Raw genomic sequence first — 12,521 nt, 5'->3', positions numbered from 1 at the left:
TCTCCACTAGGGATTGGACAATATATTGAAATTCAATATATTGCGATACAAAAAATGTGACAATGCGTATCGTGGGGCAGAAAAATGAATGAATGAATATATTAGCTCCGTTTTATTCTGCTATAGTAATCACAAATGAGACGCTTGCCCATCACAGTTTCACAAGTTCTCCATCCAAATTATATTACTTACATTTTGTAATGACATTTTTAAATTGTTGTTTACATTCTAGCGAGCCAATGCCATTGTTAGAAAGATTTGTGGCTCAGAAATAAACATAATTCTGCACAGTCAGACTTTGTTGTCATTGAACTTTTTATTTACTACATCGTATCGTGGCTGTATTGAATCATGAACCCCGTAGCCCTAACAGCTCTTCCTCTCTCATAACAACTCTCTCTCTCTGTTTCTTCCTGACCTTTTGTAGTAGTGTGGCGCTGACTGTAGAGTCAGTGAGATCCACACCGGTGCTCATCTTCATCCTCACCACCATTTTCCTAGCTTTGAGACCTGCAGCATCCCAACACAGAACCACACAGTCAGATGATTGAATCTGATGAATCAGATGATTCAATTCAGTGCACTTTTTTTTTTTCCTATCGCCATTAATGCCTATGAAGAGTCTAAACCCACCGATGTATTTGCCAGTCAGATGCTTCTATTGTCTGTACTACTGCAGGTTTGCCCGACCCACCGGAAGTCCCATTGTTTTCAGAAATACATTAAAACAGCTCGATGAGACACACTGCTGCATTGACAAATACAATCCATCATTTTAAATTACGCATGTATTGCAGTTTTTCCTAACAGGACTTCATCACACAGCTAGTTCTTGTGGTTAATGGGCACTATTTTCACTTTTTCCATTACTGCGCACTACGGCAGTGAAGAGGCATAACTGAACTTAAGGCAAATACGCACAATGATCTCTTCGCACTCAATTATGGCAGAAAGGAACTATTTTTGATGCAACTGCAGTGATTGTTCCATTATAAATAGGAAAAAAATACAAAATACAATTTTTGTTATTTAAAAAGATGGATTACCTTTGTAAAAAAGACAAAACATTGCACTGGTATTACCCCCAACTGCTCTAGTGGAGCTGCTGCATGGCAAACAGTAGAAGATTGTGGTTATTTTTGACAATTTCAAGGTGTGTGTGTGACTGTATGAATGCTAAGCAGGGCGTTGCTGTAAACAAACCTGTGTGCTCTGTCAACAACTTCTTCTCTTCTTCTTGAACCACAACTGCAGAAGGTTAAGTTTTGATAACCCCTACTTGATCAAAGCCACTTGTTTCAGTAACTCACCTCCCTGGCAGACGAACGGGGCCCTGTGATCGCACGGAGCGTCGTCCCAGCGCCCGTGCAGCGACATTGCGACAGCAGCGCACTTCTCGTTTCCGAAGTAATTGTCAGGACCGCCGTTCAGCCAGTACCTGAAGGAGGTGCCGCTTCCGTCGGACCACGTCCAGGAGTCCTTGAACAAGCCGATCCACGCTTTGTTGTTCCCGGCCAAGTTGTTAATCACCACGTTCTCCTGGCCATTCCTCACGCGGGCCAGGTCGGTGTGCTGCTTTCTGCAGATATCTTGACCCTGCACCCAGGTCCAACTTCCACCTGAGTAGAATACATACCTTACCATGCCATCACTCCTACCTACAAAGACACAAGACATTGAATATGAGGTTCTTATTCCGCAACAGGGTGGTGAGGTGAGTCGGTAGACCGCTCTTCAACTGAAATCCCCGGATTCAAGCCCCCCCGCAACAGCAAGAATCTGCTCTGCCGAAGTGCCGTTGAGCAAGACACTGAATCAGTAGATCAATAGTAGACATTTTCCCTAACAGATTTGTGTAGTTGTTTTATGGCTTTAGAGTTACAAGCTCTCGAGATGCAGGGACATGCATGCAAAGCCACATCCTCTGACATCATACAGCCGCCTTGCCTGAAGATGGCTGAAAGGAAAATTTTATGGAAATTTTAGGAAAATGTCCACTTTTTGTACAATAACAAACTAAAAATCACTTTTGGTGGAATTCACCTTTAAGTTAGTGTTAAGCCTGCATAAAGCTAATATAGTGAGTTCTGGCTGTATTAACCAATGTAGTGATTCAGTGTTAGTGAATGAGGATCTGTTGCATAAAGATTAACCCAACAGAGACTTAACTGTATAATGTTAAATACATTGTTTGTTTGTTTTGATCTCACCTTAACAAATTTGTTTTTGTTTTTTTTGCTTTATCTGTTATGTTTAATCTGTTTTATCACTTCACTTCACTTTTATTATTGTACAAAAACCCAAATCAAACTTTGCAGGCAGAGAGTTGAGTAAGCTGTGTGTGTTTTCTACTCACGTTCATAACACACAAAAGACCTGCCGTCCCCGCACACGTGGTCGTTCCACGTCCCTTCCTCTGAGATCTCTCCACACCCCTCCCTGCCCTCTGCGTCGTTCGGTTCACCTTCTTTCCAGTTGGTGAAGTGAGCGCTCCCGCTGCCGTCGGACCACAGCCACCGCAAGGGCCCTCGCCTCTCGAGCCCAATCCAGCTGGGTTTTATATCGCCGCCCAGAGCCTCGGCCAGCCGGTTCATGTCGTCCATGTTGTCTACGGTGGCCAGGTCAGCGTGCTTCAGTCTGCAGTAGCTCTGGGCTTCAGGCCAGCTCAAGGACTGGTTGATGAAGTGGTACTGGTGAGGTGCTGTGGAAAGATAAGATAAGATTTGGAGCTGAATTAAAATGCTATATCCATTTGGGGGAAGAAAAAAGAGAAAAAAACTCACTTATTATTGGCAAAATATCAGCATTTGATTTATAAATTATTTGAAAATAATATAATTAATAATTCATTCTGATTAATTGTCATGCTCATCAAAAAACCATGCCATAATCTAAAAGTTGCACATGACTTTAAAGTCACAAAACAGGGTAGATAATCAGATTAAGGTGCAGGTTTTTCTTAACAAACGTGGCAGTTCTTCTTTATTCACATTTTTTTTATTTTTTATTATGATTTATTTATGGGTTTTTTCAGGTTTACAAATCAAACAGTATATCACAAACAAAACATAGGTACATCTCAATACAACACATGAAGCTTCACAGTTACAACAAGAGAGATTAACAAACAACAATTTATTCACATTTTTATGCGCTACCGTTTTGAGCACCTTTTCCAACTGTTCCACATTGTTGAAAAACATGCACAGTACAAATTTCACAAATTCTGTTAATGTTAATTTGTTCTTTGTGAATTAGTTCTAATTCTGAACATATACTTACTGGGTTGAGCGGTGATCCTTAGAAACATGAGGAAAACCCCTTTGAATGAAGCACATCATGTTATTATTTTCAAAAACCATTATAGTCAATCTGCAACAGGTGAAAACACTGTTGCTCCAGTAAGTTAACAGTGCTCAAGTGTAATGCTCACCAAAAAGAGGGATAGCACCATGTAGCCAAACCATTGATCTATATGAGACAACAATATAGCTTATCATATCTGAATTCATATCTGAAATCATATCATTCAATCATAACATAACATAGAAAAAATAAGTATGAAATAAGTAATAAGAAAGTGGAACCTCAGACTCTTCACAGTGTATGTACTGTACTCCAATAATCTCCAATATTCAAATGATTTTAAAATAATTACACCATTAGTGTAGTTTCATTTAATATCTCAAAAAATGTTCAGCTTACCTCTCCTGTTGGTCCAAGCTTCTACACAACTTGGTTCTCTCAGTATTTGGCCTCACAGAGACACACAGGGAACATTTCTGTCACATTTTCATGCCATTTCATGCAAAACTGGACCAGTGGTGAGGAGCAAACAGCAGCATATTTGGTTACCAGTGGTCCTTTGACATCCAGCTCTGTGTTTCCTCTGACTGTCAAAGTTTTCATGTTATTTGTTAGCAGTGCTGCCTTGCCAGTCTGTCACTGTCTTTATTCTGAGTTTCCATTCTAGCCAAGTTAGCACTGATTGACTACCATAAAGACCATAAAGATTTTGTTTTTATGTATACATTTTACCAAGCACTAAAATAAATGTAAAAATTCACTAAATTCTGTCCATTCAAATGGATTAATTGAAGTTACATTTGTATCCATGTTCAGAAGTAGCATGATAAAATAGACTTTCTAAGTAACAATGAAAAAAAAAAAACTAGCTCAGTGTAATACTTAATTAATATTACATATATACATTTATTATATTTATTGCAATTGCATTTATTGGATTTGAAAAACCATAAATAAATGGAAGGCAATGATATTTGAAAAGCAAAAATCAAGTGAAGAGGCAGCCCAAACACTGTCTAAATCTAGCTGCAGTTCATTTGTATTTACATGGAAGTATCTTGGATCCAAATGCAAAACCTTTGAGGAAATTTTGACCACATACTGTGCAGCAAGAAAAAATGGATCTGATGCGATGGCTTCCTCATTGAGTATATACAAAACAAATACATGAGAACAATAGACACTCAAAAGTTCATATAATAGGACAGTTACAAATACACTGCATTTGATCTCACACTGCTGTCATCTTACTCTACTTTCCCTTCCAGATCTGTTCAAGTTCCTCAACCTTCAACTCCAGTCCAGTCTCAGTAATGGGACTCCATGTTCTACTTCCCTCCGGCTGCACACTCACCTGTTGGGAGAGAGAGCACACATTTCTATAGTCACACTCCCCCTATAGGTGAGCAAACAGTGTGGAGCAGAACTGTGAAGAATACACACCAGGGTTGGGGCCATTCATGAACTGAACTGAGAATGCCTGGTGAATTCCAATTCAATTCCTGGAGTTGGAATTGGAATATGAATGTCACCCAGCTCCAAGGAAACAGAATTGGAATTCTAAGAGAGGTTGTCTTGACTCGCTAAACATTATAAATCAAAACATTATGAATCAAATAAAAGACAGTTCAACAAATCAAATGCATTCAATCGTAATGTATGTATTACAATAAGATGTTATGCATCAAATACCAGCTGAAAGGTTCCTCTATCATTTTATGATATTCAGTATTGATAATATATAACACTACATGTAATCTGAGATATGTGGTAAGAAAAAAAAACAAAAAAAAAAAAAACATGGATTTTCACAGCATTTTATTGAATTAAATTCAACTTCCTGAAATTCCAATTCAATTCCAATTCTGTTTGCTGTAGGTTTTTTTCAAATTCTAGTTCCAATTCCTAAGTTGAACTGGAATTGATGAGTTAATTCATGAATTGACCCCGACCCTGATACACACACTGGGCCTTGAGTATTCATGTGGCAGGTGATGATGCCGGCCTCTTGAAAAATAAATCTTTAGAGAGTTTTAGTTATACCTTTAGTTTCAATTATACCTTTAGTCATACCTTTAGTTTCAGTTACACATGTAGTTATACATTTTGTTTTCAGTTCTATCTTTAGCTATACCTTTAGTTTCAGTTATATACCTTTAGTTTTAGTTATACCTTTAGTTATAACTTTAGTTTTGGTTATACCTTTAGTCATACCTTTACTTTCAGTTATACCTTTAGTTTCAGTTACACATGTAGTTATACCTTTTGTTTTCAGTTCTATCTTTAGCTATACCTTTAGTTTCAGTTATATACCTTTAGTTTTAGTTACACCTTTAGTTATAACTTTAGTTTTGGTTATACCTTTAGTTATAACTTATTTAGTTATACCTTTATCTGTCCAGCAGCTGTAGAGTATAGATTGGAGAAGTAAGCTCAAGACTGGGAGATTGGGAGAAGCTGGGGTCAAAAAAAAAAAAAAAAAAAGAAAACGAACACTATCATGGATTCCCATGCATACAACATATTTCCACATCATAAATACATCAAATGTAAGCATATTTTGTATTTTAGTGTCCCTGCCATGATGATAGCCATGTTGACATTTACATATCTTACACATTTGCCTGTCTGCTCCGTCAAATGCCTGTAATGGTTAGAATTAATAACTTTTGTAATGCTTACAAGAATGCAAATGCAAATAGATTAGTAGCATCGCTAGCAAGTTAGCTGTGTCCTACATGTACCCATAAGGCCAGTGTGTGTCTATACTGGAGAGATACAAGAGAGACTCACTCTTCTCCTCTTTTGTCTCGTCCTTGTGAAACACTTCTGATTTCACCCAGCGGATCTTGAATTCCCTGATGCCTTTCTCTCTCATCTCCGCCTCCAGCTAGGAAACATGCACAGGAATCGGTCTTCACATTAACATTTACATTACATTTCCTCAACCTCCAGCTGAAGAATGCTGTAGTGGTAAATGAAAAGGTGGATAAGCTGTGAACTAATGACAATAATGTATACCATTCATTTATTTTAGAAAGATTTTGTTTTTTATTTTATCAGTAGATAAATGAAAATGTGGTTAAACTGAGTAGCTGGTTTTACCTTCACTACACCCCTTCAGACAGGGAACAGACTTGTCAAAACATTTCTCAGTAAAAAGTCTCTTATCTCACCTGCTGTAGGATTTGTTGTTGGACGACTGAGTCAGTCAAGTCAAAATCAGCCTGGATCCTCGTCTTCAGCACAACCCTCTTGTGAAAGACTGAAAAATAGTTGTTGATGTTATGGCTAAACTTACATAGATCTGTTGAACTTCTAACAGCTGCTGAGGACTTCTGCTATCTGTGGCTACGTTCACACAGCAGCTGAAAGTGTCTCAATTCTGATTTTTTTCCCCTCACATGTGACACATATCTGATGTTTTCTAATCAGTGCAAACAGTAAAAAGTGTGTTGAAATTCCATTGAGCGGGAACTTTTTTCTTCCAAAACATTGGAAAGTATGAAAAGTGAGTTTTGAAAGCCAGAAATCTCAGCACCTGGAGAGGTAATATTGGTTTTGATCAACAACAGATTATGGTAATTTTTGTAAAAACTTTACTTATTGCCTTAAAGCTGCACTAAGCGATTTTCCAACCACTAAAGGGTGATAGCAACTGCAACACATTTGTAAATAAACCAGGTGGACTACGCAGGCCACAAAGGAGAAATCTGACGAAGGACCGTGCATAAAGGCTAGTAGCTAATCTAAACGTACCTACGGAGAAGTGTCACGGGTTACCAGTCTCGCTTTGACAGATTTTTCTCACGCTGAAGGTCACATGTGTCCTACAATGACAAGTGAAGAGGGAGGTAGCAACTTTACTAGTTTATCAAGTTTACTTGCTCGCTTTGTCGATTCCGCCATTATGAGAATTTTTGTCAGGAATGGGAGGGGGAGAGCGGCGCTTTTAAACAGTGAGAGAGGAGACAAGCTAGTTTTTAAAAAAAATAAAAGATGAAAATGATTTTGACAACAAGCTTTAGAAAAGAGGTGAAAACAGCAACACAGCTGGCTGCTGTGTGGATATTGGTTTATATCATTATGTCTCAATGAAATCTCCACATAGCACACATTAGTTTCAGGATTGGTTATAAGGTCTGATATTGCTTATTGCAGGACACAAATGGACAGAAAATGTTTTCAATTTGGATATTTTTTTTTTATAGGAAGTCTCTCTTTTCCATCGTTCTAAAATTGCTGGTTGGTCAGCCTACAGACAGTAAAATGTTGAGAATGAATAACTTTGTAATGCTAGTGAGCATGGAAACAGTGAGCAAACTGTACCATGCAGGTACACAGAGCTGCTAGTACTGGGTACAGTAGCTGTACCCTACATACTGATAATGTGGAGATGATGGAAACTAGCTTGTCTAACACCTACAGTGGCAGAGAAACATGGATTTGGTGTCGCACGGCCTCGCGCTCCATTTCCAGCCGTCAACATGAGCGCAGTTAGGACCCTCTCCTCCATCGTCGGGTTGCTCCTGCCACCAGTATCTGAATGAGGAGTTGCTCCCGTCGGACCACTTCCAGGAGTCTTCAAACAGGCCGATCCAGACCAGCGTTCCCTCCGGCACCAGGCTCTGGATCTCCTGGTTCTCTGTCTGGTTCCTCACACTGGCCAGGTCTGTGTGGTACTGCCTGCAGTAGCGCTGAGCGTCGGTCCAGTTCTTTGCTGTTTCCACAAGAATGATGGTCTTCGGGGCGCCGTTTCTGCCTGTGACCACAGAAACAATCAATGCTAACAAATGAAATGCCAACACACAAATATAATAAATAAGTAGGAGTGTGTTGAAAATGGTGCTCAAGGCTGATCACTAAACTTGTAAACACCATGCTGATAAAATGGCTAGCATTCAGCAGGGATGAAGGATGAACGCTACTGCATTTAAGTTGTTCATATAGCTATTGTTAAAATCACAATAACACCACATTTTGAGAGCATCTTGCTTCCTTAATGGGATGTATTTCCTGTTGAAACAGGATGTTGGGGCGGGACATAACGCAGGGACGGATCATTCAAAAGTCTAAACCAATGGGATATCGGTTAGGGGGAGAAAGGCAGTTGTATTTGATGGGAGGATTAGTTTGATATAAGAATACATAAATTGTCAGATAGGTGTAGGTCTGATAGAATGAGCTAAAAAGGTGCAAAGGTAATTTTTCACACTGAAATCGGTGTGACTTTAATGTAGACTGAGACTCTTGTGCTTTGTTTGGGTGCTTCCAATGCAATAAATTACTCAAATGCATTAGTGGTGCTTCATCCCAATTGAGTATGAGAGCCCATGTATTGTTCTGGAGCACACAAATATAACATTTACTGAAAAGGAGCAAAGATTTCATACAGAATGTCAGAGCATGTGTGAAGGTACAGTAATAGTATTTGTAAATCTCATGTCTTTTGTTTGAAGGAAATTGTTTGTGGAACCATGACTTATGTTAAATGTGTGAATGTTGTGGAATGAGTACATTGTTGGTTATAAATGAACAGTCAAATTGATGTCATTGTTATAAATATGTTTGATATCAATTCTTTGATATCAAATTGAGAAGTGGGATGCGTTAATTTTGTAAATGGAAACCTTTTTCCTTTTACCCAAGTTTATTTTGTTAAAGCATCTCAAAGACCATCTTATCGACCCAATAAAGAGTGAATGGTCAAAAAATTCCTTGGGTCCTAATGTTTTTATAGACATTCTGGTGCAGAAACTGTTAGAATATTCTTTTTTTTAAGCTAGTTACAGGCAGAACAACAACAAACACATTTCAAAATTAAAGAAGCTGAAGTCTGGTCCATAATATTACCATCAAAACATAAGAAGAAGTTCAGTAAACCGCAGTCTTGGTGTTTCCATTCCCCTGTGTCTCCCATGGCGGCACACCGCTGGATCCCTGTCTCGTTGATGTGTTCGTCACCAGCCCACCCCCTGAACTCAGCTTCTCCGTCTCCATAGTAACCCTCGTCCGACAGGGACCACCTCCACCTGACGACGTCTTCATGCAGCCCAATCCAGAAGTCGTTGAAGTCGTCGCCGATTATGTCCGTGACCCTGTTCATGTCCTGAGCGCTGCCGATGGTTGCCAGGTCGGTGTACCTCTCCCTGCAGTAGGTCCGGGCTTCAGACCACGTCTTCGGTTCATCGTGAATGAGAACGTAGTCGCGGCTGCAAGACGAGGAGGAGCAGTATTCTGTTGGCAGAGGGGAGAAAATCAAGCAAAAGCGTTGTGTTTTGCAAAACGTTTATCATAGTTTCAAAGACTGTCGCATATGCCCCTAGGTTTCTATTGCAGTAGAGTGGTAGCAGGCTTCCCGGTGTTACCGGACAGGCAGAGCAGGCAGCTAGCGAAGTTATGGTTTCTACTAATAGGGATCATGACTGAAAACATGTTATTTGGGCCCAGGGTTCAAAATACTGAACTCTTCCTTTAATTTCAGACTTTCTGAGTCGTTTTTAGCACTTTGTTGGCTCGTTCATGTGCGCTTTACTGGTAATTCTCATATTTCCAACATGACTTGAAGGCAGCATAAGACACGGGGAATCTTTCATAGATATCAGGCCAATAAAGAGGCTAAAGAATGTAATGCAGTGTTATCTTAAGAAAACATGAAATGCCAGTTTAAATTGTCTGAACCCGATCTATAAAGTAATTCAATAAAAGTGGATCACAAAGAATGTAACACAAGTAACGACCAATCTGTTAGATCAGTCACTGTAATGTGATTACAGTAACTGCAGCATTAGTTTATACTTTACTCCCAACAGTGTTTGTGAGTCATGAGGCTCTTGCTCAGGTGTTTTGAGGTTTTTGGTGTCAGGAGGTTTCTGTGAAGCGGTGTGATGTGTTCACCGTGCGGAGGGGGCCACTGAGGGAACGTGTCGACGGGAAGCTCCTCGGTGCTGTAGACTTCCACCTCACACACTCTCAGCGCCGTTTCCGACGAAGGCTGGAACACGTTGACGTAGCGACCCTCCATCCCTCCACAGTCCCAGATGATCACGAATTGTCCAGTGCTGGGGACGACGCCACATCTGAGATGGAGAGAGGGAAACCGGTAAGGGAGGGATACACAGAGGGTCACAGGGGCAAAAATATAGGGATGTTGTTTGTGTGGTGTCATGTACCAAAAATACTCTCAATCCATTTTTACACGTTAATTTTCCAGCATCTCTGTGCTGTGTCTTTAAGGCTCATTAATGTTAACAACCCTCTGTTCTGATTGGCTAACCATTTCAAGAGTGAACCATGAGACACCGTGGCCCGGCAGCTACAGGTAGGGAAAACTCTCAGGTAATAAACAATGACAACCGCTCAACACTGTTAGTCTATTATTTCTTACAAAAATTATAATGAGTGAACCTTTGTGACGCCACAAAGTTACGGAAGTCCAAACGGCTTGTTTAGAGGCTCGCTTTTCTAATATGGATTGTGTGGATTTAGTTGGCTATCGTTTTTATCGTTAGCGTTTTGATACTTTCACCATGCTTAGACCATCCAGGTCCTTTATAATCAAAGAGAATCCGCAAAAGGAAAGGAAATCCATTTTCCACAAAATGGGACCTTTAACAAGGAAGAACACAAATAGGTATACGAGTTATAAAGGTTAGAATTGTATTGAAATAAGTTCTGCTTAATGGATCATAGCTACGCCAAATTTACCAGTGGATCCTAATGATCTGGAAAAGGTGTTAAGCCATGTTCTATGAGGCATGTATGTATATTTGCAAACAAGCATGGCATTATTTAAATGCCAAATTTCAGACGTGGAGTTTAATGTCACATTCTTTCTCATACAAAAAAAGAACAGCATGTATCTTGACTATTACAAATCTCACATTACCTCGGATTGTCGTTGCCGTTGTTAACCAGCGAGTTGCCAATTCGGACCTCAGCTCCCTCGCAGCAGCTCTTTCTGAAGGCAATGTTGACGCTGGTTACTTTGTAGGGAGCCAGCAGATCCACTCTCACCCACTGGCCAGGTTCGTCTTTAGTGAAGCTGCAGGTGTTTAACTGTTTACCATCTATAACTTTTCTGGCTTCACCTGGGGTTGTCAGTTTTCGGGACGACTGAGCAGCCACTCCTCTCAAAGCCACGTTTTCTGGTAATGAGGAGAGAGTTAAAGAAGAAGAGTAACAGAAAAATCAAGCAAAAATGATGCATCTGCAAAACTACGTTTTTCAGGAAGAAAGACAAGGAGGCTTTTTGTGTTTGATGCCCATGCACTTTTGGAATTAAACAATCAAAATGTCATTTCTGTCTTTCTTCATTTTATGTGCATCTTGTGTTTTCATTTTGGTTACATGAAATGTTCAGACTGTGTTACCAATGGTAGGGACACACCAATACCATGTCGAAACAATTTCAACAACTGCAATCTTACCTCCCTTTTTACACTATAATCATTACCTCCAACAAAGTGTGAAGGAGGTTATGTTTTCATCTCTGTCTGTTGGTTTTTTAGCAGTATATCTCAAAATGTAGCAAATGGATTTGAATGAAATTTGGTGGAAAGATAGCAGTTAACCCAAAGATCAGTTGATCTGATTTTCATGATAATCTGGACCTGGGATTTCTGCCATGATTTCTGCCACGATTATCGTTTGTTAGCTATAACTATCATGCTGTGTTCATGTGCTGATGGGAAACTGGGACTTCCAAGTCGCTTGGTAAACAGTGTTGCATTCACATGATATTTTCTTTGAAATTCAACCCTGAAGGCAAATGATAAACATAAATCATTACGGAGGCTGCAGCTTTGCAAGTTGGAGAATTGTTCAGTCTTTTACGCATCTTTTGTTTTGTTGTCACTTGTAATGGAAAATTATATAATGTGCTTATAATTATGATAGGTACTTTCCTAGGTTGATTTTGCTTACTAAACCTTTCTCAGTGGCCGGGACATGACCCCAGCCGAAAGGGCAACTTCTGCTATCATACTCAGACTTCTGCTATTGTTCAGACAGAACAGAAAACAGACTTATGCTATTTAAAGGGAACTTCACCCTTTGTCCTTATCAGTCTGCATGAGATCTTGTATGCTCTGTAACTGATCCTTCCCTGCGCAGAGAAGCTTAATAAAGAATAATCAAGAGAGTTGTTCAAATTTGCCTTTATTACCAGAATTTCCATCACACACTCTTCCAACATGGCATGCCCATTGGAAACA

The 12,521-nt window shown here is 39.7% G+C and overlaps 2 protein-coding genes and 1 long non-coding RNA gene across 3 annotated transcripts; all 3 read right to left on the bottom strand.

The window, feature by feature from the left end:
• Nucleotides 1-349: 349 nt before the first annotated feature.
• Nucleotides 350-3,755, bottom strand: LOC139642353 (C-type mannose receptor 2-like). The gene is made up of 6 exons (XM_071517155.1): nucleotides 3,706-3,755; nucleotides 3,434-3,471; nucleotides 3,283-3,321; nucleotides 2,357-2,701; nucleotides 1,311-1,658; nucleotides 350-510 (listed from the first exon to the last, which is right to left on the bottom strand). Exons 2-6 carry the CDS (start codon nucleotides 3,465-3,467, stop codon nucleotides 350-352), a joined length of 927 nt encoding a protein of 308 aa, XP_071373256.1. The 5' UTR covers nucleotides 3,468-3,471; nucleotides 3,706-3,755.
• A 559-nt stretch (nucleotides 3,756-4,314) lies between these two features.
• LOC139642348 (uncharacterized) lies at nucleotides 4,315-6,577 on the bottom strand. Its single transcript, XR_011695040.1, has 3 exons — nucleotides 6,483-6,577; nucleotides 6,100-6,196; nucleotides 4,315-4,660 (listed from the first exon to the last, which is right to left on the bottom strand). It is a non-coding gene; the product is annotated as an uncharacterized lncRNA (long non-coding RNA).
• A 1,144-nt stretch (nucleotides 6,578-7,721) lies between these two features.
• On the bottom strand, nucleotides 7,722-10,330 carry LOC139642352 (macrophage mannose receptor 1-like). Its single transcript, XM_071517153.1, has 3 exons — nucleotides 10,204-10,330; nucleotides 9,160-9,543; nucleotides 7,722-8,068 (listed from the first exon to the last, which is right to left on the bottom strand). Exons 1-3 carry the CDS (start codon nucleotides 10,328-10,330, stop codon nucleotides 7,722-7,724), a joined length of 858 nt encoding a protein of 285 aa, XP_071373254.1.
• Between the last annotated feature and the right edge of the window lie 2,191 nt (nucleotides 10,331-12,521).

This window comes from Centroberyx affinis, unplaced genomic scaffold (assembly GCF_046629955.1).
Source record: "Centroberyx affinis isolate AG114_WGS23_722 - 3 ecotype Tasmania unplaced genomic scaffold, CSIRO-AGI_Caff_v1 ptg000467l_1, whole genome shotgun sequence".
Lineage (NCBI taxonomy): Eukaryota > Metazoa > Chordata > Actinopteri > Beryciformes > Berycidae > Centroberyx > Centroberyx affinis.
The sequence above is the reverse complement of the archived record's forward strand: the minus strand, read 5'-3'. Positions and strand labels throughout refer to the sequence as shown.

Coding starts and splice junctions, on each gene's coding strand:
- LOC139642352 (XM_071517153.1), bottom strand. CDS start 10,330: ATGGAGGGTCGCTACGTCAACGTGTTCCAGCCTTCGTCGGAAACGGCG. Junction 9,544..10,203: donor TCAGTGGCCCCCTCCGCACG/GTGAACACATCA, acceptor CTCTGCCAACAG/AATACTGCTCCTCCTCGTCT. Junction 8,069..9,159: donor CTTCTTCTTATGTTTTGATG/GTAATATTATGG, acceptor CTGTGGTCACAG/GCAGAAACGGCGCCCCGAAG.
- LOC139642353 (XM_071517155.1), bottom strand. CDS start 3,467: ATGGTTTGGCTACATGGTGCTATCCCTCTTTTTG. Junction 2,702..3,282: donor AAGGATCACCGCTCAACCCA/GTAAGTATATGT, acceptor ATCTTTCCACAG/CACCTCACCAGTACCACTTC. Junction 511..1,310: donor CCCGTTCGTCTGCCAGGGAG/GTGAGTTACTGA, acceptor GGGATGCTGCAG/GTCTCAAAGCTAGGAAAATG.